At 40.6% G+C, this 25,155-nt stretch overlaps 3 protein-coding genes across 6 annotated transcripts in view; 1 reads left to right on the top strand and 2 right to left on the bottom strand.

The window, feature by feature from the left end:
• pacsin1a (protein kinase C and casein kinase substrate in neurons 1a) overlaps positions 1 to 899 on the bottom strand; it is a 34,544-nt gene extending 33,645 nt beyond the window's left edge. Inside the window, exon 1 of one of the 2 annotated variants that reach the window (XM_085443230.1) lies at positions 652 to 899. The gene's annotated coding sequence lies outside the window, so the exon portion shown is untranslated. Of the gene's footprint in view, positions 1 to 485; positions 615 to 651 lie in introns of those variants that run through there. The other variant, XM_085443232.1, reaches the window with a different exon arrangement.
• Positions 900 to 6,683: 5,784 nt separating this feature from the next.
• On the top strand, positions 6,684 to 11,819 carry smim29 (small integral membrane protein 29). The gene is made up of 5 exons (XM_085443377.1): positions 6,684 to 6,815; positions 7,297 to 7,596; positions 7,754 to 7,779; positions 7,894 to 7,999; positions 9,251 to 11,819. Exons 2-5 carry the CDS (start codon positions 7,489 to 7,491, stop codon positions 9,317 to 9,319), a joined length of 309 nt encoding a protein of 102 aa, XP_085299503.1. The 5' UTR covers positions 6,684 to 6,815; positions 7,297 to 7,488; the 3' UTR covers positions 9,320 to 11,819.
• hmga1a (high mobility group AT-hook 1a) lies at positions 11,703 to 18,025 on the bottom strand. 3 transcript variants are annotated; one of them, XM_085443380.1, is made up of 5 exons: positions 17,925 to 18,025; positions 16,800 to 16,893; positions 15,815 to 15,895; positions 14,714 to 14,770; positions 11,703 to 13,843 (listed from the first exon to the last, which is right to left on the bottom strand). In XM_085443380.1, the coding sequence occupies exons 2-5, from the start codon at positions 16,881 to 16,883 to the stop codon at positions 13,784 to 13,786; spliced, it is 282 nt and encodes a 93-aa protein (XP_085299506.1). In that variant the 5' UTR covers positions 16,884 to 16,893; positions 17,925 to 18,025; the 3' UTR covers positions 11,703 to 13,783. The 3 variants fall into 3 exon arrangements, with proteins under 3 accessions (XP_085299506.1, XP_085299504.1, XP_085299505.1); XM_085443378.1 differs by having other exon boundaries at positions 16,785 to 16,893; positions 17,925 to 18,021; XM_085443379.1 differs by lacking the exon at positions 17,925 to 18,025 and adding an exon at positions 17,665 to 17,837 and having other exon boundaries at positions 16,785 to 16,893.
• Between the last annotated feature and the right edge of the window lie 7,130 nt (positions 18,026 to 25,155).

Below are 25,155 nucleotides of genomic sequence, written 5' to 3'. Positions count from 1 at the left end.
ACTTCTTTGATCGACGCAGTTTAGATTCCTGGTCTTGTTTACCAATTTGGCGCACGGAAAATAAACATAAAATGGCAATCCTGTCTTAGTCTTGGCTACTGTCTTCATCCGCAATAGTGTACTTGGCATGGAAACCGTATTAATGTCTTGTAGAATATTTAAGCAAACCGTATTGCATTGCTGATACAATTGGCACGCTGGGGTCAATTTTGCTCAGCCCGCCAGTGGGGCAATAGGAAGAGCTGCAGAGTGGAAAAAAACAGCCTGCACCATCCTCTAATTTGAAGGGAATGGTGCACATTAGCTTGACGGTGCAAAACCATAATATACGACTCTATGATACAGTTTCGCTTGTGGGTAACGCGTGCAATAGTAATTCTAGGTGATGCAAGATGGTCATCTTCACCCTTGGTGTTCCCAAACAACGGCACATCGTGTAACATGACGCATGCATAGCTAAAAATTTGTTACTGAATCTGTAATACTTGGCAAGTGTCGCAGCAGAAGGGGGATCAGAGTTAATCCAGATGACAGGAGAGGATGCGAGACTCCTTTATCTCTGCGTCGCCCTTCGCGAAAAGGATGCTCAGCTTCTCTTTCGAGTGCAGCAATGTGGCATCAACAGAGCGCAAAACACACCAACTGACTTACCAGAGATGCTGCTCCTGCTGCTGCCGCTGAGGTGCACTACTGCCCGATAGCCTCTACTGCAAGTTATTCAGTATTTCCCCTTGCAGTGACAGAAGGTGACCCTGCGTTCTCTGCAAGACGCTGCATCCACGAGATCACGATGCACGCAGCAAGGGGGAGCTCCACAGCACAGGCATGCGTCGAGGGGGATGGCCCAGCTTTTCCTTTCAATGGACGACAGGAATAGACAGAAGGGAAACGAATGAGAAAATGTAAGATGGAAAAGACGGCTTTTAAATTCCATCTCCCAACACTGGCCACGTGGGCTTACGAGAATTTACACTAGATATACACCCTCGAATCATTTTTATTGATATATTTTTATTATTTCATTTTTAAAATCAGAATTAAACCATTACCTATGGAATTATTAGCCAGTAGTAAGTAATTCTAATACGCATAATATCACATTTATAAATTATAAGCTTTTAAGAAATGAGGAGACCCCCCCAAATGTAACTTCCATTTCCCAACCAATAGGGAAAGCACGTGGTATGACATGGCATCACCGCCTTCCATTTAAACCACGCCCACGTTGCACTACGCTGCAAGGGAGGGGGATGGAGTGTTTTTGTGCTTTGGCTTCCTGACAAGCCCACTGACTCATCCACTGTTTCAAGTACACAAGAAAAATCTATTCACCTGCTGATTTATATGAGTGCACACACACACAAAAAAATTCCCAAAACAAAACACTGTTTCCTTAATGACGTCATATGATAACAAAATGACCAAAGTCATAGTAAATATAGTAATGAAAACCAGTGACTGATCCACAGACAGGTAATATTGGACACCTTTTTTAGAGAATGTGGTGAAGTCTACTAGGAAAATACTTAAGCTGGTTCATCATTAGTGACAATCACAAATAAAAATTACAAACAAAAAGTTTCAATCAATCATTACCTGAAGAACTTCCTTGTTTTTGTTTTGTTAATTATTTGAGGTCCTGTATATATAACCATTACTCTCTCACAATCCATTACATCCTCACAGTGCAGACTCTTTCCATTACAACTGCACTCTGAGTTAATGGATTCCATGAGACACGGCACCAGCTGCCTTCAGCCTCTTATGGACAAGAGTGTAACAGATGAAACTAACTGACCAGTTTCTTACAGAAACAAATGGAAACACAACAATTAGATATCAGCAAAAATCTCTGTTGAATCAAGGATCTATTTGTTAACTTTCTTTTCTTTGCTTGTTTGTCGTACTATTCTTTTCAAGGCTGGGTGTAGCAAAATTCCCTCAAGATATCCAAAACCAAACAGGGTGAAGAGACAATCCCTTTGCTTCAATGGAGATGATGTGGCCGGAGAAGCAAACACCTTCATGCAGATTAATCGGATGCTGTTTGTTCTGACTCTAATGAGAAATGATTTCATACTGAGGATGTAATTAAATTGCAGCTAGTACAGACTGTCTATTTCATCACTCCACTCACATGCTCCTGCCCTAGTTTTAATGATCAGAGTCTGAACAGTGAAATAAAAAGGCTCAAAAGCTGCAATGTTTGATGCCAAACCTTAAATCGTAGCCTACACAACACATTAACAGTGCACCCTCCATTCGCCATTTTCTTAAATCATATTTACTTACTGACATCTAGTGGCAATTTACTGACAGTGCAAAATTTGTAACAACATGATATACATGCTTGAAGGACAGTGTGAGAGGCTGCTTCTGTCCTGTGTCACATCATCAATAAACACCAGTGTCCCAGTGCCAGTGGAAGCCATGCACACAAGCCATCACACTGCCTCCACCGTGTTTTACAGATGATGTGGTATGCTTTGGATCATGAGCTGTTCCATATCTTCTCCATTATTCTGGTAGAGGTTGATTTTGTTTTTTGTCTGTTCAAAGAATGTTTTTTTCAGAACTGTGCTTGGCTTTTTATTTAGATGTTCGTTGTTGTTGTTTTGCTTTTTTGCTTTTTTTTTTCTATTCTTGAGGCCTATGAGTGGCTTGGATCTTGCAATGAACCCTCTGTATTTACTTTCATGCAGTTTTCTTTTTATGGTAGACTTGGAAATCGATACGTGTACCTCCTGGAGAGTGTTGTTTGCTTGGCTGGGTGTTGTGAAGGGTTTCTCTTCACCATGGAAATGATTCTGTGATCATCCACCACTGTTGTCTTCCATGGACGTCCAGGTTTTTTTTGTGTTGCTGATTTCACCAGTACTATCTTTCTTTCTCAGGATGTACCAAACTGCAGATTTTGCCACTCCAAATATTGTAGCAATTTCTTGGTTGACTTTTTTCTGTTTACGGAACTTAAAGATGGTTTGTTTCACCTGCACGGAGAGCTCCTTTGACCACATGTTGTCTATCCACAGCAAAATTTACCAAATGACAGCACCACACCTCAAATCAACTCCAGGCCTTTTATCTATCTATCTATCTATCTATCTATCTATCTATCTATCTATCTATCTATCTATCTATCTATCTATCTATCTATCTATCTATCTATCTATCTATCTATCTATCTGCATATAGATATATAGAGATATAATTTATTTATTTATAAAGCTATAACACATAACGCATAACACAAAAGCTACGTAGACTCTCACTGTTTCCATGGAAATTAAGAGGTCAAAAAGCATCCAGGTCACACCAGATGCACTTGATTAACTGATCCTCGGCATGTGTGAGTATTCCTATGAAAAAAAGAAGTGTTCAGGTGTTTTCAACACAACACCAATGAGGAAAGATAACACCAATATTCTTAAAGAAACAATTGTTGATGCATTTCCGTTTGGACAGGGTCATGAGGCCATTTGGAAACATCTGAAGTCCATCATTGTACAGTGAGAAACAAGAGGAAAAAACTGAACAGTTTCAAGTCAGCACAGCTTCGTTTTGTTGTATTTGAACAAACCACAAGACTTCTGGCACAGCATCCTTTTAACAGACGAAGCCAAAGTGGAGATGTTTGGCCATAATGCATTGTGCCATAATTGGCAAAAAGCTGAATATTAACAACATATTGTACCAACTGTCAAGCACAGCAGTGGAGGGGTGATGATTTGGGCTGTTTTTGTACTCAGAAAACATGAACTCCTATGTTTACCAAAATATTCTAGAGTTAAATGTGAAGCTAACTGTCTGATAGCTAAAGTTTGGCCTCATATGGGTCATGTAAGAGGACAATGATCCCAAGCTGAAAAGGAAATCTGCTGAAAAAGAAAAAAAGAGTCAAGGTGCAATGGTCCAGTCAAAGTCCAGATCTCAACCCGACTGAAATGCTGTGGCAGAATCTCAATAGAGCTGTGCATAAACAAATGCCTGAAAACATCAATGAAATGAAGCAATGTTTCAAAGAAGAATGGGCCAAAATTCTTCCCCACACAGCTTCTGCATTTTGGCCTAAAGAATGACATGATGTAATGTGTTAAATTTATTTGTTGTTTTTCATTTTGAGGTTCTATTTAATTGTAATAATAATTGTAGAAACTGTTAAATGATAAATAATAGTTAATCTATATGATGCACATTATCTTTAAAAACACTGATAAGTTTGTGGATTTTGATTTAGACCAGTCCAAAGTTTCTCCAGGTAATAAAGCAGCAAACATGGCAATGTTAAATAGAGGTACAGATGAAATTCCCAATTTAGAATTGTTGTGCTTTTGAAATCAAATGCATAATTTATTTAGGAAGTGCTCAGTGTTTACCCTTGACTGAATGAGGGTACATTTAAAGCTTTTAAGGACATTCAGGGATTCACCATATTACCGCAAAAGTACCTCCTTATTACACAGGATATATTCATCATATCGCATCATAGCACAATCTCTTTTACTTTACTGCTTTAACACAAATCAAACATTTATCCAAAGTTATTCGAAATATTACAGAATTAAATCTGATAAACAGATACCTCCGTAGATTCTGTTCTCTTTTAGAAACCAATGGAGTTCTAGTGTGAAAAAGGTATTGAGCCATAGATGAGGTACTGTCATTTTTCCCTATTAGGGAGAGAAAACAAGAGGCTGTCAAATATGTTAGCTTGCCAGAAAGCTACTTACTTACTTAGTGCTTGTTATTTTAAATGATGTCACTTGAATCCTTGTTTTTTCCTCAAAATGAAGCTGATCAAGAAAGCTCCACAGAGGCTGCTGATTGGAATGCCTGTGAAAAGCTGATGAAGGAAATGCTTTAAGAAGAGGATTATCCCAAATGAAATCCTAGCCTGTTCATTCATTACAGGGTGCCATATAAAGCCCATCAACAATTCTACAATCAAACGTGCCTGTATGAGTAACATGTTTAAGACTGCATATCAGACCTTCGTGGAATATAGGCAGACAGCAGTCAGTATTGCACTGGCTTGTGTCATGTGTCATGGTTGTCTAAATGTAAACATGAAAGTGTATATTTATCCTCTGTAAACAATGAAACTGCAGCCTCAGAGCACAGGACGAATCACAGTGCAGACACCAAGGCTTACAGCTGCTAGTGTAGGTGATGCTTTATGGGCTTCCTTCCTTCTTGTTTGTGCATCATTCTGACTCTGAGGGGAAACACTGAGTATATTTGAACAACATTATTTATAGGGCACTGCTTAATCGTATGCATCTTTAAATGCACCAAGGCTTCACAATGTGTCAGCCTGCTGAGAAGGACATGTAAAGAGGAGAAGCCACCAAACAGAGCAGTATCATTGCATAAGATAATTTACTGCGGTACTGCCACTAATCCCACAGGCGAGGGTCAAAGAAAAGGCACTTCCCGTTACGCAATATGAAATGTTACACAAAAGTACACAAAGCTAATATATAATATCCCTGCACACAAAATGTATCATATCACTCATTAGTAATCAGTGTAAGGTAACACTGATGTAGATAAATCCATTTCTTAAACCAGCTTTAGTGGTCTAGAATGAAGAATGATAAGACTTCATCTACTAAATTTGAAAGGTTTCACTCATTTTATGCAGCTATAGTTTTATAATTAGCTTACTGCCACACATATATATTATGTGTGGAGCATAATGGCTCATTAAGTAATATAGTGCTAATACTAATACTGTGTTGCAACAGACTGGCGATCTGTCCAGGGTGCACCCTGACTCTAGTCCTGTGGTAGCTTGGATATGTTCCTGCCCCCCATGACCCTGATAAGGATAAGTGGAAGAGAATGGATGGATGGATAGAAGTAATACAGCCATCTTGCCTCTCCTCTTGCTCATGAGGAGAGTCCATATGAGTGCACAGTTTTAAAACGGTTACAAGCTTTAAAGTAAAAAACAAAAATCACTTACATCCTGCAGTACTCACTGGCAAAACAATAGCAATCTTGCACAGGCAATAATTTCTTGTTGATGCCAGAGGTCAGAGGAGAACCACTCAAATAACTGCTTTTTACAGCCAGGGCATACAAAAGAGCATCTCTGACTAACTGAACAGAAGACCACAGTAGGTGCCAGTTCTGTCAGCTAAGAAAAGGAAACCAAGGCTCACAAAATTGGAAGAATAAAACAATTGTTGTTTGGTCCTGATGAGTCTCAGTATCAGCTTTGACATTCAAGTGGTTGGATCTAAATTTGGTGTAAAATGACTTAAAAGAATTAAAGCAGTCTTGTGGGTGATATACTGCATAAGTGACTACTGTTGCCTAACACGTCCATCCTTTTAAGTGGACAGCGTACCTAACTTCAGATGCCTAGTTCCAGCAGGAAAACACATGATGGCACAAGGCTAATTTTATCTTAAACTGGTTTCTTGAACATGACAGTGAGTTCAGTGCACTCAAATGGCCTCCACAGTCATCAGATCTCAATCCAATAGAGCAGCTTTGGGATGTGGTTGAACCAGAGATTCATATCATCTATGTGAACCAAACTCTATGAGGAATGTTTCCAGCAACTAGCTGACACTCTACCAAGAAGGAAAAAAAAAAACGAAATAAATTTTAAAAAACAAAACAAAAAACGGATTTTAAAAAAGCTGATAATGAGGAACATTTTTGAGACGTGATTTCTGACGTCATCAATACGCTTTTATTGTGAAGGATTCTGCCTGCCTGGACCTGCTGCGGCTAGCGGAAGTGAAGCTTCTGCTAAGCACAACACAGCATTAACTGAAAAGAGAGGCTATGCACAACACACAGTGAGTACGGTTTATTCGATTATGTCAGAATTTTAAAAAAATATAGCTTTGGCGTGTAAGAAATCAGCCTAGTCTCGTTTGTATCGCTGTACAGCCTATAGTGTAACGGTGCAGCTAACGGTAGGTACCTTCGGCTGGGTCTCTAACAGCTCCATAGAAGCGGGAAGTTAATTAAACGAGTGTTAAATTATATTTTAGCCTGATTTACTAGAACAGGGAACACTGCCTGCCTTAGTTAATTGGCACTTTGGCAAACGCACAGAATACTGAGCAGGGGAATAGTGGCTTGCTAACAAGACATTCAGTGTTTATGTTGTGTGTAATTGGCCCACTGAGTGTTTGAAACGTCTATTTCATTTACCACAACGAGTTTACTGCATGTTTTTTTTGTTTTTCCAACCAAGTAACTCATCTGCCATTGTATGAACTCACAGTTTCTTTGGCTAACCGTGCAAATTCTTTCCTTTCCCCGTGTCCTCAGATTTGTAGCTGATTAGGGAGGTCAGTGATACCATGTGGAAGTCACATGAGCGACGAGGATGAGGCAGAAACAACAAGGGGGCAGCTTGAGGAGTGATCCGCTGCACAGTGACTGCAACAGGGAGGGTGTCTGCTGCTCGTAAAGGCCTTGCACAAGCAGCCCCCTGTGTCCCCTTATCGCTTAACATTTACAATGAACAGTACTACTCAGTCCCCTGCCACCATAGATGGGAATGTGGCTGTCAGCTATGTGCTGGTGCCATTTTTCCTCATAACCTTTGCTGGGATAATTGCCGCTGTGGTAAGTGGTTTGAACACATGGCATAGGATGATCTATGTCAAGTTGAGCCATTGTGTTATGAAGCAGTCCTACATCTTACTAACTTAAAAGTCAAGTGTGAATTGAGATCCAAGCGTACACACAGCGGATGTAACATCTTTCATTTTGTCCATTTCAGATAATGTATATTCGCAGGAAAAGGAGGTAGGATTAAAATTTATCCATCAACATCATTGAACAGTTTTTTTTTTTCTTGTTTTTTCTTTTTTTTACCTTTATACCTTCACTGAATCAATGTTTTTTTTCTTGGTCCCTCAGAGTTGACAGACTGCGTCATCAGCTATTACCAGTGTACACGTACGATCCTTCAGAGGAGATTAATGAAGCCGAACAAGAAATGTTGTGGAAAGAAGAGGACACAAGGGTAAGGCACATCAGTTTTTACAGTTTTGGATTCTTTACTTGGAAGTGCAAGTGGTAAAGCTTGTCGTTTTTATGTGACTCTTTCAGTATTGCTCCCATTGGAAGACATGGATTCTTGTGCCAAGCATGTTTAAAAGTTGCACAACCACGTTTTCTAAGAAAGGCAGAGTGAAAACATTCTCTTAATACTGTTTGGTATACTGTCTAATTATATTGGTTGTGAAATTTTCTTTAGCGTGCACCAGTTCCTCTACTGATTGGTCAGTTCCTCTATTGCATTCAGTTATAGATAGAAGTAGAGTAGAAAGGATGATAGTATTAGTAGTAGAACGAGTTTAGCCAGTTGTAATTTTATGGGAATATGGTCGTCAAATGACTCATAGTTATTAATATCTGACCTGAAATCTGCTCCATATAAATGAAACAATCTGCCTTTCTGGTTTAGTAATATCTGAAAAATCATTTTATAGTCTTTTTTTTCCCTTGACAAGTATGCATGTCTTTTCCCAACACAGAATTTTAACATCAGCTTATTTTTCAGAAAATAAAATGACAATCCTTCTCATTTTTCTCAGTCTGCCAGTAAAAAGCACTTTATTTTGAGCCGAGTCGTGTACTGAATCCTGAGGCTCACTAGATGGCGATGTTCACTTTGTCCAAAAAGTTTGTCAAAAAGTTTTACTTCTTATTTGTCAAGTCAAGGTGGGGTTGTATAGATGGGAAAGGGACAAATGTGAGCAGTGCTTGAAAAAGCCCTTAATGGGTCAGTTTGCCCAAATTACCAAAAAAAAAAGTCACATACTCCTAATGATAAGTAGCCATGGAAAAAGTTCAGGTTTTGTCTGCCTGCGTTTTAGTGATAAATGTGTCCTTGTTGTCTTTAATCCAATACAGCGAGAGCAAATTAAATTTCAGTTAACCCTGAAAGTCCTGTTATGGAAGATATTCCACGGTTGTGCGGTTTCGGAAAGACATCGGGCTTTTACTGCATGAATCGAGCTTGGTTTACCTCTGCTGTGGAAGTTTGACATGCAGGAATTTTATAATCTCGTTATATGAAACTGAGACTACTGTCAAATCATCATAGCTTGGTATAATTTGGTTTGAGTGCGAAAGTATTGTTTAGTTCGAAGCAGGTTTTCAGGTCCTCTCATGAGAAGAGATTTCACACTTGAGTAAATGTTTTTGCTCTTTCAAATAACTTTATTAAGCTGTATGCTTTTCTCTCTCTTTTTTTTATTTTTTCCTTTAGATTGTACAAAGTTGGGCGTCAAGTTATCAACAGCAACACCCTCTTCTGACCAAAGACGTCAATGCATGATGTTGGTAAACCCTGACATTGAGCACTGTGGGGTGTGACGACAAACCTGCAACCACAGAGATCAGTAATTTTTATCGTGATGTACAAACAATCGTGTACAATACTTCTTAGCTTTTATTTGCTTCCTTTTACTGTCGTCTCTGAGCACATCGGTGACGATGAGCATTTTCCTGTTCTCTTTTATGTACACTTTGACGTTGAACTTCTGATGCCGATCCTGTGTGCCTAACAGTCTCAGTACCTTAAGATTATTTATTTGAAATTATTTATTTAAACCTGTTTTTATTGAAAAATTCAGTGACATGACTCAAAGTTTCAAAGGTACAGCTACCTGTAGATTTTTAATCTGTTGTTTACATTTGCTATGTTGTTGTGGGCGATGTGTGGCAAGCTGTTATGTTCCTGTGGGTTGCAGTGAGCATTCGTACTAGCTGTGCTCTTCGTGGCATGAATGTGCTGTACCCTTTAAAAATCAGCAGTCCTGCTGCGAGAGGAATTGTGATCATTGCCTGCGCTGGTGATTTTAAACGAGTTGTGTGCAATGCATTAGAAAAACAAATCATCCTCTGATAAAATGACTAGTGTAGCGTTCAACAGTTACATTGTTGCAAAACTCTCAGAAAACCTCATATTGCTGAAAAATAAAATTAGCAGCTAAGATCAAGCTGCTAAATTTGATTTCAGTTTCATTTTCAGTGAAATGATTGAACAGCTCGCTTTAGTTTTACTTTGCTTAAAGAATCTAAGTCCTGCCTGGAGCGTCACGTCTTTTTGTGGTTTAGCCAAATCCTGTGACTCTTATCAATGGCATGAAAAGCCAGATAGTGGAAGTAAATAACACCAAACTCTCATCCCTAAAATGAGCTCTGACTAGCTCTCAAAATATGTCCTGTCTACAAGGCATGGCACCAACAAATTTGCCTCCAGCTGAAGAATCTGTTCAGATGAATGCCATAAGTCTGACTGTTTTAAGCACTCAGGAAGTCTTGCTCTTTTTTTTCTTTACAAGTCATAACCTCCCCCGTTCCTTTTTTGCCTTGCATTTGTGAATGTAAACTAAGAACAATTGAACTGTTTAACTGCCCTCAGATGGGGGAAGCATTACTCAGTCCAACAGCTAATGTATTGTACTGAGCATGTAATGCTCAAACATGTCATGTTATCAGTTATGACATCTAAAAGTGTGGGCGGCATGGTGGTGCATAACAAGCAAGAAAGTTCTGGGTTTAAACCTTTCTGTGTGGCATTTGTTTTCCCACTGTGCTTTATCCACAGTGTCAGAAGAAAATCCACACTCCAGGGCTGGCTCTGGGTGTGACTGCTGCTGGTTGTCTCAGCGCTAGTCCTTGCTTCCACCTGTCCAGGGAGTGCCCTACCTGTGGGTTGGGCTCCAGCCCCACCCTGACCCTCTACAGCTGTGGTTCTCAAAGTTTGGCTTACCGTTTGGTGGTCTGTCATAGCGGTGCACAAAAAGATGTGGGAGCATTTCTATTAAATTGCAACACATTTAGCTGTAGTTGTCATAGATGAATGAATCTTATTAACACTGACAAATAGACACCTCAGTAATTGTTAAAGCCCAGAAAAACACACACACACACAATAAAGCAAATGCCAACATGAACCACTATTTGCTGAACAGGCACTTTAAAGTGTGGATTTTTCCTGGGTAGTCCACTTACATTGGCTCCCTAAACTTTGAGAACCCAGCTCTGCAAACTTGGGATGGCCAACTAGTTATTATACCCAGAGGTGCTTAAGTATCAGCCTAATTGTGTTTCTATTCTATGCATTATCTAGTTTTTCATCTTTTGTGAAGAATTTTATGAAATGAGCCATTCATCTTTAAAATTGTATCCACTGTTGACTTAGGAGATTTGCACAGGTGACACACCAGAGGGGTTCAACTATGAAGTTCAACATTGCAACGCTTTCTTGACAAAACCTAAACCCCCTGTCAGATAAAATGGGTAATGGTGTCTTTCAACTGTTCAGGCAGGTTTTCTGCTTCAGCTTCTGCGAGTGCTCACATAAGAGGCGTTTCATCATGTGATTGGTCCCTATGAGCCCAGCAGCTCTAGACGTTATCAAGCAGTGGTGCACTCTCAGTGCGATTGCTTATTCCTAACATGTAGTACACCCCTCTGGTAAACTTTGCATGAAAGGCTGTGCATTCAGGTGATGTTTGAGGAGATGGACTGATGCAAATGTAATTTTGGGAACATTGTTACAATCTTTCTCTTTTCAGACTGTACATCCATTGGTTCAAGAGACTTGGTAAGGTAGTTGAAACGCTGGAAATATAATTTACTTTTGTACATAGTTGCAATGCATCATTGTAGCCTGCATGAGCTGCACAGCAGAGTGCAATAATATGAACAAGTGACAAAGAAAATTCTCTTTATTGACCATTTTCTGATACAAATTGTTGTAGGGCACCATAGAAATATAGACATTGTACATTTATATACGTGTACATTAAAAAGAATGATCCATCCTATTGAGTTTACAGTATATAAATCAACGGATGACTGACGTTACTATGTAAAATGACATGATATCGAGACTAGGAAGTTGATAGAGGACATGAAATGACCGTTGTACGAGTACGGTGAGGATGGCTACGTGTGGCAGTGGTAGACACACGGTGGCCAACGGAACATGGAAAAAGCGCCCAGTCCATCACAAACATTTGTCCATGAAAATCTGAACTAACATTTCAGTGCACCAGAAGTTTTTTTCTTAAAAGGGTAAAAACACACTTGCTAATCTACCACAGTCAGCGAACACAGTCGTCAAGCTGACAGGTCTCCCTGACTTGCTTCACACATTTACAAAAAAAACAAACCAAAAACCTGTCTGCCAGCTCCGGTTATGAATGAGCCAAGAAGTGTTTGTGTTGTCACACAATCACATACTCGACCCCTTGGATCTCTCATTACAGTCAGGAGAGGAAAAATAAAATATACAAACATTGTCAACTCATGCCAGAGGTTACATTTAAAAAACAAAACAAAAAAAACCCAGTTGCAATAAATGGTAAAATAAGCCGTTTGAGTGAGGTATGAAATTCCAGGCATTGTCTTGCCTGTTTGCAGTTTTCCGGGTTTCGTAACTGAGGTTGTAGCAGCTTAGGTGTGTGGAAAAACCCAGTTAAGTGGACTGTGACTGTGGGTTCCCTGACACTTAGAAATACACAAAAGTTTTCTTTAACCATAGCAGACGGCATACAACACACATCTTCAAAGGACTAAGGAAAAAGTTTCTTTTTATTATTACCATACTAAGTGATGAGAGGAGGACCAAGCTAGGCGAAGCAGTGAGATCTAGATGGAATGAGGGAAAAATAATAAAAATAAAATAATAATACAGCCCTGTTGGATAGTAGTGCCACCAACTATCCTGTGTTACAATCAAACTCCTTGTCCGATCAATTGCAGTTTGCCTTATAAGTGATTGAGAGTGAGGGCTTGGAAAACTGAGGACCATGTGAGGACAAAGACGCCAATGTAACAGCATTTGTAAAAGCTCCCTGAAGAAACGACACTGATGACTTTAAGCCTAGAACTCTGCCAACCTTAAAAAACACATACGAAAGAGTTTTATTATAACATGAAAAGCAGCACACGTGTTTTAAAATGTATGTAACCCAAAGGAACAAAAACAAAACAGTAAGTCAGATCGAGTCTAATGATACACTTTTACATCTCTCCACTATACGCAGTGAACTGAGAAGGAAGTCTGAGAAGCATCACTAAAATCTAAACTGTCCTACAGGAAGAGGGCAAAAGATGGTTCTCCTCTAATCGGGTGGGTGAAGTCAGTTATGCAGATTAGGAAAAGATACTTCTACCATCAGTTACCTATTCTCATCCTAAATGCTGAAGCTCAACTCCATCTAGAATACAATGCAAAGGATAGGTTAACCACTTCACACAAACACTCAAAACCAAAAAAGAAAAACTTTTGAAAAAAAAAAAAAAAAGAAAAAGAAAAAAAAGTATAGGTAAAATTCACCTTTGTCCAGTACAAAACACGGAGAAAAATCTATATGCCCTACCATCTCAGATGCGGGTACAACAAATAAGTAACATTAAGCAGAGAAAACATCCTACAAACCACCTTTAGGGGAGAGGAAAAAATAAAAATAAAAAAAAGAGAAAAATGGAGGAAATGTCCAGGCTCCTTGGAGAACACCTTTTTGTCCAGTATAAAAGACTTGTAATAACATGACATGTAGAGAAACGGGCTGTTACCTTTCATGTAATTCTTAGATCTATGCTTGAGCAAGTCCATCGTTCTATCCAGTGCTGTTGCATGATATATGTACTGTGTTAACCCTCCTTTGGCAAAAGGGGGCTTTGTCGTGAACAGTGGTCATGTGGTGGCACTGGCATTGGAGATACAGCCCAGTTCTGGTTAACAGTAAGTCAGTATGTTGAGTGAGGTAGCATGCGTTGTGAATTACTGGTCCTCCTCCTCTTCCTCCTCAGATGATTCCTGGGATGCTTTTTCTTCCTTTTCCTGCAGGGGAGGAAAAAAAACAAAAAAAGGAAGGGGGGCTGTTAAGTTATGCCTTGACCACACCCACAAGGAAAATGCCCAAAGCACCATCAGTGTTCAACGACAATAGCTGCCTGTGATTCATGCCTCAACGCGACTGTTTTTACTTTAATAACCCCCAAGCACCAACAAGAAAGAGACTAAATGTTATTATAAAATCTCTGATAAACCACTGTGGCATGAAGAACACCCAAGGGAAGAGTGAGCCATCTGTAGTGAAAAATGATTCATACACACAGCAGTGAGTCACAATGAGGCATCCTGCTTTTTGCCCTCTTGCCTTTCCTGCTCACACTTACTGCTGCCCAAGATGTCCATTCATAAAAATGAGGAGCCTAGTTAGGAGGGTAACTGTGGGTCATTCCTTTCTGTGACTAATGCAATTCAGACGAGTACGCCCTAACCACTCATGCACATGACACAATGTTACTACAAGACCGCAGTTTCTCCTAGATTAAAACATGCTGCTTTGACCGGCTGTATGTAGTTGGGCGACTCATTTTGAAGCTCCTAAAAGTAAATATCCTGCTGTCAACATCTGGTTAAAAAACAAACAAAAAAAAAAAAACAGAAAACCTTTAAAGACATTTGCCATTTTAAAACTACTCAATAAAGAGTGGTTGACCATGCAACTCTGAATGAACACAAGACCCCAAAATAGCCAATGAGTAAAAAAAAAAAAAGAAAAAAAAAAAAAAGACCAAGGAACAAGGCAGGCAAGGGAATTAGGAAAATGCAATTTCACCCTGCAGGCACTCATACCGAGCATAATTCAATTGGGAGAGGAACAGCTTAACTGATGTGAACACTTGTTTGTCCATGGGATCTTACCTCCTTCTTAGGTCTTCCCCTGCGTTTTCCCCCTGCAGATGGGGCTGCCGTTGCCTTCTGTGAGAGAAAACGGAAAAAGGTCAAGAGAGCTCCAAGTGGGCTCTAACATTTTGTTGTGATCCTCAAGGTCACTGACCTGCTGATCTGCTAAAACTTCTGAGTTTTTTTTTGTTTTTGTTTTGGGGGGGGGGGACAAAAAGCAATGGTGTAAACAATATTTCCTAGAGCTCTGCATCTAGCTGCCTGTAGATGGCGGTAAGGCCTCTAAAATGACACAGATGGAAAGGGGGCATTGGGTTCATTGGCTATTATCTGGAAGGCCGACAGGAACTGCACACAGGGCACTCCAGTTCGCTGGCCACCTGGTCTGAGGCTCAGAGACAGCTGGTGAAACTGAGCGGAGACACAAACCCTCTGCAGCTCGGCCCTCGCTGCTAAACCTATATCAAAACATGTATGCGCGACTTCCTCTCCCTCCGCCTTTCCCATACATAGCAGTGAAGACCGAGCGCAGGGAGAACCGGAGGGTTGGGGCGGGGGAGAAAAATCAGTTGTTGCTATGGTAACGACAGGCAGAGAAGAACTAGGGCTGTGTGCTGGGTGGGGGCGGAGGGGTGCTTAGTGTCAGCTTGGAAACAGTCTTGCGGCCTCTGCACCTGCACCACACTTTGCATGACAAGCTGCAGGAAGCTGGAGGACAGGAAGTAGAGGGTGAGCATCACCAACAAGAAAAAAAGAAAAAGAAAGTGTGAGGCAGTAAACCAAGGTCTTTACAATGGGGAACCCTAGCCAAGCTATTTCTGACACCACGAGGGGGAAGCAGCCAGATTACAGCCAACAAATATATCTCAAGTAACAGCAGGACATCCTTTTACAAGGAGGTGGTTAGCTACCGTTAAAATGTTCATCAACCAAAAGGAATCCGGGGTTTGGAGAAAAAGACAAAGCACTTGCAAGAAACAAATTTACAACAAATGCCACACTAACGCCGACTGCCCATCTTGGAATTGCAGCTATTCCGGATCAGGATGTGTGCTCGTTGCTGCTGAACTCACTATCTGTCACTATGTGAAAACACGTCTGCAGACTGCATTGACTTACTTTGCCCTTGCCGGTTGTCTTGTTTTTGCTGCCCTTCGGCCGTCCTCTGGGCCTCTTTGGAGTAGGGGACCCACTTGGTTCCTGGCAATCACAATCAAGACAAAGTTAGGGTAGTATAAAACATCTGGACAATATTTTAGGAACATAAGCTCTTAAAAATCTGGCTTATATTGCAAGATCAAGGTTTTCAAATCAAAATATAGACATACAAAAAAACAAAACAAAGCTCTCTGAGGTAAAGACAGTGCAACTTATGTGCATTAAATGCTAAAAAGGTTGCCATGGTCCAGCAGATACAAGTTCACAAATAACAGATGTGTCATTAAGGGAAATATGCAACAGTAAGCACTTAGGGGATTACCGTCACATGCAAAAAAGCAAGGTACATTCAGCTCGAGGTGAGTTATCTTATTCATGTGTGGTTGTAAGCTTCGTCATGGCTGACGCGCCTCCTGTTGCATTTCTGCTGTGTTTACAACCGCAGCTCATAGCAACAGAGCAATTCAATAGTAAAAACACAGCAGGCTGAGTGACAGGTATATGAGCCACTGTGCGCTTCGACTCTGCTATGTCATCCATTACATGGGGAGCAGAGGTGGGTCGTAGGGGGTTAAATCTGGTTTAAAGGCTTTAGGTTACAGGTTGCTTACAAACCAGTGAGACATGTGGCAAGTTTGTTGTTCTTCCCTTACACTGATAAGGAAGGGGCAAATGGTCACAAGGGCATGCTGCAGCCATTTCAGGAGTCTTAATTTCATTGAGGGATATGCATGAGAAGCTCAGCTGCAATAATATCTACCTGAGCATCAGCTGCAGCAGACCTGAGTTAAAGGGTTTAAAAAAAAATCTGCTCCCATCTTTTTAATAATATTAAATACATCCTTATTGTAATTTCTGGGATACAATAATAATAAAAAATACAACAGCACACTTTCTCCAATAAATAGAAGAACAGAATGGGACTACTTACGTCAGAGGTTTTTACCTGCGGCTGCTTACGGGGTCTTCCACGCCCTCTCTTCTCTGTGGCTTCCTTCTCTTTCGGTGAGACTGTCCCCTTGTCGCTCATGTTTGCGTAGCTTTTCAGACCCAAAGACATAAATCACACCGGTCACTCTTGCAGCAAGGGGAGGCGTCGAGTTCACACACAGAAAAATACACGGGCTATTAAACTCAGTGACCGCAACAGCAAACAAAAAAAAAGGAGAAAAAAAAAGGGGGCGGCCTACCCACACACCGGTAACGCGTTTAACTCAATTAATCCGCGCTTATTTCCAGGTCTATTTCTGTCACAACCGTGCTCCATTACACAGACGACGGTGCCACACAAACACTGGATTGGGATCAAACTGGCTTGCAGGGTACAGCCGGGACTCAGTAAGCGATCGGAGGCCGAGCAAACCTGCAAAATACTACTGAACCCGGCGCTCCCCTGCCTCCACGACCATGTTTAGAGGCCCGTTTGCTGTAGTTGTTGTAGCCAACAATCGGGCCTGCGCATGACACTCGCAGCATGTCTGCACGCCGGGGCGACGAAGAGATATCCCCCCCCTCCTCCTCCGCCGCCGACACACATGCACATACACACAATGGCTAGTGTGTGCTCGTCTGGATTTGCAGGGTAAAGCCCTAGCCTGCATGGCGGCACCCATTTTTCTGAGTGCTATAGAAAATGCAAGCAGAGCTCATTTGCGGGAACCAGAGCCCGGGCCGGAGCAACAAAAGACGGCTTCACATCTAAAGCATGCAGCGTCCTCTCGCCAGAGATGCCTCTCTGTAAAAATGCATTTAGGCGGTTGTAGCTTGCAAACTTTAGCTTGCCTTTCGACGTCCTTTTCTTGTGCACTCACCTTTATCGCTCGGTAGCAACCTCTGCTCTATTTAAGACGAAATGTTTCCTTTAAGCCTAGCTGGTTGTACCCGGTTAAAAAGCCTCGCTCTGATCTATAGGCTACAGCTTTTACTCGTCAGACAACACACAGCCCGCCCCTTTAAAATCCCAGCTCATGCCGCTTTAAAAACAGTTATGAATTAAAATGAGAGCGGGTCAATATATATACTTTTTTTTAAAAATTTTTTTATTTTTAAATAATAAAATAATAAAAATTACCAGCAGGATGAGAAGTTTACTCCAACGACGTCCTATAAATAGCGCACGTGCTCGTCTTGTCTCCTACAGATAAAGGAAAAAGGCGCCAGCCAGGAGGAGTTTTGGGGCAATTTAAAGAGCCGCCCTCATGGGAGCTGGAACATTGGAGGGCGGAGATATAAGTGGGCCACCAACAGTACTACTAGCAGCCCAACCCCCCACCCACTTACGGATCCCTTTAATTCTCCAGGTTCAATCACAAAATATAAAAACATATTTTTAAGTGGCGGGATATACTTTTAGGAACCAAGGAAAGAATGACTACTAACTGTATTTATATTGTCTCATACTACATTAACTTAACCAACACATACCACTGTCTCCACAATAAAATTGTGAATGAACTATGACCTTCTCCAATGTAAACACAAGCTGCCTTTGAGCTCGGGAATGATTTACATCCTTTGCTCAGGTAAAACACGACTCCAGTAATGCATTAAAATGAAAAGTTAAATATTTACTAAATGAATAACACAGTAATGCGTTTGTTTAACAACAAAATGAATATCATCATAATATAGTGGGAAAAAATGTACAAAATTGTCTCTGTATTGCAGAATATAATATAAAATAATTCAGTTCTGGTTTTAGATCTTAGGTACAGTACTACGCTGATCTTCTATGTGTTTTAAGGTTTGTAATATCAATGTGATGCATGTAAATAGTTCACCTGCATAAACCTCTGTGCAAATAACATTGTAAAACATGGATGTGATGCTGTGATCCCGGTACAGTTTCTTATGTTTCAGAAATGCCTCTATCTGTTGAGACAACATTTTATGTTAAAATAAAGAGATTAATAAATTAAAATTTAAATATTCTCTTTGTTGTATCATATTTAAATGTATTAATCTCTTTATATTTTCTTTTTAACTGCGTCCATTCTTTAGTCTTTCCAAGCTATTTCCCCTTGTTATCTGTTTTTACTTTGTTGAGCTGAGTTTTTTATTAGCTAATTTCCATATTTTTAAATTTAAATAAAAGTATGTCTTTGTCTTAATTTTTTCCTTCATCTTAAATATTTAATGGTTAATAATATAGTATAGGGTTGTGTTATGTGCCATTTACCATGACAAAAAACACCCCCCTAAAACGACTTTTAATTTTATTAAGCATTTGGGGTTTATTTGTATTTTATTTTTTCAAAAAAAAATTCCAACATTTGGATATTATTTTTAATATTTCACTGATGGCTTTATCTTAATGATAAAAAATAATATTAGCCACATTTAAAACCCCCCCACAAAATATTGCTTTTATGTTATTCACTCATTTTTCCAATGATATCACTGTAGCGTTGCGTTGTACCTGTTGAGAACAGGCAGTAGCTGTCGCTGTATTTCAGAAAACGTTAATCTGAGTTCAAGGCCACTCAGTTATCCCATCCTGACAATATGCCACCCATAGAGGAGTTCCATGAGTAAGCGCATGCAAGAGCCATAAAACTCCCTTACTGCTACTGCTCTTTTATTCTTATAGTTAAATATGTCGACCTTTCATGTTGCTCCCGTGAAATGGACAAACGTCTGATGTTGATTGCATGGGTGTGGAGAATGCGGATAAAACAACCTAGGCTTCCAGTAGGTAGTAGGCAACAGTAGCCCACTTTCGCACAGGGGGTTCTCCTGTAAATGAGCTACCCATGTGGAGTTGATGGGTCTGCTACTATCCAATTGAAAACAGATTTCTGAAAATGCAGTGGGACCTTAAAGTGCTGGTAAGGGGACCTTTCGCCGCCTTCTGTGTGTATTCTACCTCTCTGTTTGTTAGGTCATGGCAGATCTCAAGTAACTTACAGCAAACGCACATATCAAATGACTCAGACTCCAAAGGCTTTGTTATGAGCGGAGAGCACATGCATGTCAATATACTGTACATATATGACAAGGAGAGTGGGAGTTTGGTGAATAGGGCACTGGATAGAGCATGAATGGAGAGCGCTTTTCTCAATGAGTCCAATGTTCTGCTCAGCATGTGCTTGCCTTGCATGCCACCCCCTTCCCTCTCAATTTCTCAGTCTATTCACTTCCTTCGTATCTACTTCAGGCCCATCCCCCACAAATCTCTGGCATACCCACCCTTCAGTATGTGGATGGAGACAGGTTCTCTCTCTCTCCCTCTCTCTCTGCGTGTGTGTGTGTGTGTGTGAGTGTGTGTGTGTGTGTGTGTGTGTGTGTGTGTGTGTGTGTGTGTGTGTGTGTGTGTGTGTGTGTAGAATGCTGTCACTCTCACCACTGGCACCACCTGGAGACCGATTTAGGGAGTGGATATTGTGACTGATTAGTAATGGTGAAAAGCAAATGATTGCTTTATCTTTATATTTAGCTGAGATGTAAAATAGTTGGATTTTAAAACGGGGGGGGGGGGGGGGGGACTAACAAAACAAAAAAACAAAACAAAGCATGTGCGCCTTTGCAACTTTGGTTTTACTTTTGCCTGTAAAGACAAAATTAAAAAGGGTGTGATAGCATCAACCTGCCAGGTATCCTCTATGTCTTTGGTGCACCTTTACTGACCCGTCTCATGATAATTTAAACCCTCTTAAACATAAACATCTATCCATCCATCCATCCATCCATCCATCCATCCATCCATCCATCGGAAATCTGTTTGTTAAGCCACTTAACGCTCACCTATAAATCATTCAAGCATAAAAGCATCATCTAACTCAAGGGATGAACCAATTTTAAATTGTATCTTCATACAATTTATTGTAGCATCCTATTGCAAATGCTAAAAATAACATGTTAAAAATACCAATAATAGCATTTTTACACCAACAAGGTGCTACTAGATAAACACCTGACGTTTCGCAACATAAACCTCAAAGAAATTGAGTAAACTGCACAAGTAGAGGATAAAACAAGTACCAGGTCTACAAAACTGTCTACAGCAGATGAACAGTATCCAAAAGTCATTTCCATAAGAAATAAGAAAATAAATCCTGCAGAATGGCTGTCAAGAGGTTATTCTTAAGGAAGGGAAATGGGAATCAACCAGCCTAAAAATTAGCGGTAACAGGACTCATGGCACGATGAACCTAAGTTTGAAAAGTCTGATTCAAATAATTATCAATATTTAGAGAGGACGACAGGAGAGATGTACAATAGTGACTGCTTACAGTGATTTTTAAAACATGGTAGAGGCTTTGTCATGGTTTGCGCTGCACTTAAACCTATGGTGTTTTACATCTTGTCAAAATTGGTGGAATTATAAATGTAGAAAAATGTCATTATATCTTTCATCCACCATCCAATAGAGCTTCCTTTTTCAGCATGACATTGATCCCAAACACACTGTCAATGCAGTAAAAGCATATCTAGCTAGAAAAACACACAGCTGAACCCTATCAGTTATGTGGCGATCGTGGCTCAAGAGTTGGCCTCGTAATCGGAAGGTTGCCGGTTTGAGCCCCGGCTTGGACAGTCTCGGTCGTTGTGTCCTTGGGCAAGACACTTCACCCATTGCCTACTGGTGGTGGTCAGAGGGCCATCACCAGTGTGTGAATGTGTGTATGAATGGGTGGATGACTGGATATGTAAAGCGCTTTGGGGTCCTTAGGGACTAGTAAAGCGTTATATAAATACAGGCCATTTACCATGGACTGACCTCCCCGGAGGCCTGAATTACTGAAGCAGTCTGGGATCATCTTGACAGAGAACAGAACAAAAGGCAGGCAACATCCAAAGAAGAGCTTTGAATGTCCTTCAAGAAGCTGGGAGAACTATGGCTGAAGACTACTTAAAGAAATTACAAAAAGGCTTGTCAGGCTCTATTGAATGATAAAAGTGGTCATACCAAATATTGACACTCGCACTCATACAAACTACGTTTTTGCCTAATAAATTCTGATGTATTCCCATTTACGTTTGCATGTTTAAATGAAGTGCTGCATGTGTTTAATATTTTCCCAAAAAATATAATAAATGAGGGGCACTTAAGACTTTGCATAACATTTTCTATTAATTAAATACGTTATGTGCATCTGAAAAAAAGACCATGTAAAAATTTCTCCAATGTGTTTATTCATTAAAAACTAGTATTTCCAGGCATTAACACAACTTTATCTATCTATTTGGGTTTTTTTTTTTTTGTTTTTTTTTTTTTTTAAATTTGCGTGCATGCAGGGATTCCCTGGATGAATAAATAAATAGTCAGGGCAAAGCTGTAATAAGAATTCATCTTTCCACAAAACTATCATCTTAGCAAATCTAATTTGTTTCCTTGTGTATTTTTAGGAATTAAACAGGTTTAAACCATATTTCAGTGTCAGCACATCGCATAAACGTGGAGCATAAGTGTATCTGATGATCCCCAGAAGCCAGAATGACTAGAAGGAGAGCACAAAACAAACTTGGAGCCAGCTTGAATTTCAGCACTAATTGAATCTTGGAAGAGACAAACACTTCCACATCAGACGCCCTCTTCAGAGACGTCTGCTTGCTTGTGAACTCTGCAGCAGAGTTTGAGAATCCTATTGACCCTTGGAGGGTGGGGGTTGGGGGTCTTGGCCCACTTTGGCATGCTCACCCCGCCCCCACCCCATGTCCTCCTGCCCCCGCACCCCCTTTTTGCTCATCTGTCTTCCCCTTCGGCACGCTCTCTAGCTCATTCTAGCAATCCATTTTTAGGCGCTTTGTAAACCACAAGTGATCCAGCCAAACCAACTAACAGATGTGGACAAAACATCCTATTCCTGCCTGTGCCTGGGTTTCCCCCGCTTGTGCTGCTGTTGGCCCTGGATGAGCCTGAACATGACTAACACACATACACACACGCCACTCACATCCTCCCTCTCATTCCCCAAAGAAGAGATGAAGGGGGCAAAAAAAAAGAAGGGCAGGAGAGAGAAAATCCACCGGGAGGGGAAAAGGAAAAGGCTAGGTGGGCGGAGAATATGTGTGTGGGTGTGTTTCTACGAGGGAGCGGATGGAGGTTAGTGGGCGGAGGGTCGGGGGCCGCTCAGTCCGCTCATGAGTAGTATCTGACTCACACAAACAGACGGAAGTAGTGCGTGCTGCTTGTTTAGTGAACACAGCTCTGTATTAATGTGATACTCCTATATGGAAATCATAATAGGAGTTCTTACAATACCTTATTTCAACTCCTTAAGTTGGTCACTGACTCAGCGCTCCACTTTCTCTTTCAAATGGTTTCAATTCCACATCCTGAGATGGACACGGGCGGATCAGTCATACTGTGACTCAAACGTTTGACATTTTTTAATGCCATATTTGAAACTTCCTTTGGCAGCCTTGGTACGTTTATAAGTCACTTTTTTATGCGGTATATTTATTTTTTATTTGTCATTCCATGGGAATCAACAGCTTGGAAAAAACCTGCAAATACGCCCGGTTTTTCTTTTTAAAGTTCCTGAAGTGGGTTGACTCACACCCAGTCCACCTAATCATAGCATATAAATACATACTATACCTAAAGCGGACCATACAAAACACTCAAAGCAAGCATTAACTGGGTTTTATTATTTTAACTTAAAAATGTATTCAACCCTAAAGGCAGTTTTTTTTTTAATCTCCCGGAGCCAGAGTGAGGCAAGAGGACAGGGTCAGCTTCAGAGCAGCCCCCTGACAGCTACCAGCAGTTATGTGCTGAGAGATTTTTTAAAACATAATAATAAGGTGAGTGCTTTTAAATCTAGACTATATCTGCACCACCCTTCCATAGTTCGTTATTGAGTCCCCTCATATGAAAGACATGAGTGTTTTTGAGCATCTGCAATATGAGTCACCAATATATGTCGCCAACAGGGGGCAGATTTTTTTGGTTTACAAACTGAGGCAACAACGTGTGACATCCTTGAGAACTGCCACCATCTTGTGGTGATACTTATACATTATGTGCGCTTTTATGTTCAATATTAAAACTTTTTTTTAATTTAAAATGCGTCTCACTGTGTAAGATTAAATGTTTATTAGAAAATGCCCAACCCCTCCTCCCCTTCACCTTTTTTCCCCACAACTATTCACCACGAAGGAGAGTGTTGCTGTGTTGTTAATACACTCCCAAGACTTCTCAGTGATAAAACACTCTGCTTTTCATGACAAGTCTCCCGGTAGCCGAGCACTTTAGTTATCATGTCCAGCAGGGGGTAGTCTTACCCTGAAAAATACTTTAGCCTTGACTTCATTGATTCCTCTCCTGAATCTAATAGGTAGCAGGTTTGTTGCCACTAAGGAATTAACAAGCTGCAGCAAACCTGCATCTGTCTGGAATTTATTCAGACAATATGTTCCCTAGATTGTCCTCCACATCAGCAGCTGCAGACATTTGCTGAAAACTGAAGGGGCTGGCAATATTAAAGCAGTTTTGCAGGTTGCTCCCATTTCTTCATCAAGTTTTGTGAAATAATGAATCCACGGTTTGGATTGTGGTTCAAAGCCTGCCCTCTAGACATGACAATCAGGTGCAGCAGAATGAGGTTACTGCTTAATTCAGCTGACCCTCATCAGGTTTAAATTCAACTAGAGTAGAGAAGGCAAAGGAGGTCTGTCACTCTGACAGATGAGCATATGTTCAGAGAGGTTGGAAGGAGTAATAGATGAGAGTCACCTTGGTGATGGTGCATCTGGATTTTCAGAATTCACGCTACCCCTCTCTGTCTTACCTGATTGATCAAAAGGGAAAAGAGCCCGCCTGCCCATTTTCGTGCCTGTCACATCCCTGCATGGTAGCTGCAGTCCCCAGAGAAAGCATCTGGCTCAGGCTACATCTTTGCTGGTTACTTATAGAAGCGATCTGTGCCGAGTTTTATCGCCGTTTTTTTTAATTTCCACAGGGAAAAGAGAGCAGATTCTCTTGGCAGAGTGCTGATGTGATGACCGCAACAACAAATAAGCGCCAAGCTTTACAGTCGAGGATAAAAGGTTTACAAACTCCTCTGTAAAACAGGTGGTAGGCTCAGCTGCAGAGCTGAGTCACTTTAACATTTGTCTTATTGATTGCTTTTTGACTGACATTCCCACAGCAGGTAAATTAGAACGTGGGTATTTTTTCTGTCAAGTAGATTAAACAGAATTAGTATGTGCAAACACTGGCCAGACAGTGACATTTTAAAAATATCACCAACGTATCTAGAGGAAAAGAATTTTTTAGACTTTTCTTGTTTTTAACACAGTCTACACACTATAATTACATTAAGATTGGTAGCCCAGATATTACGTTTTTTTTCCAT

The sequence above is a fragment of the Copadichromis virginalis genome, linkage group LG20, assembly GCF_057382275.1.
Source record: "Copadichromis virginalis isolate Kocher_CV1m ecotype Utaka linkage group LG20, C_Virginalis_male_GT1.1, whole genome shotgun sequence".
Taxonomy (NCBI): Eukaryota; Metazoa; Chordata; class Actinopteri; order Cichliformes; family Cichlidae; genus Copadichromis; species Copadichromis virginalis.
Note: the sequence above shows the minus strand (reverse complement) of the source record. Positions and strands in the feature narration are given on the sequence as shown.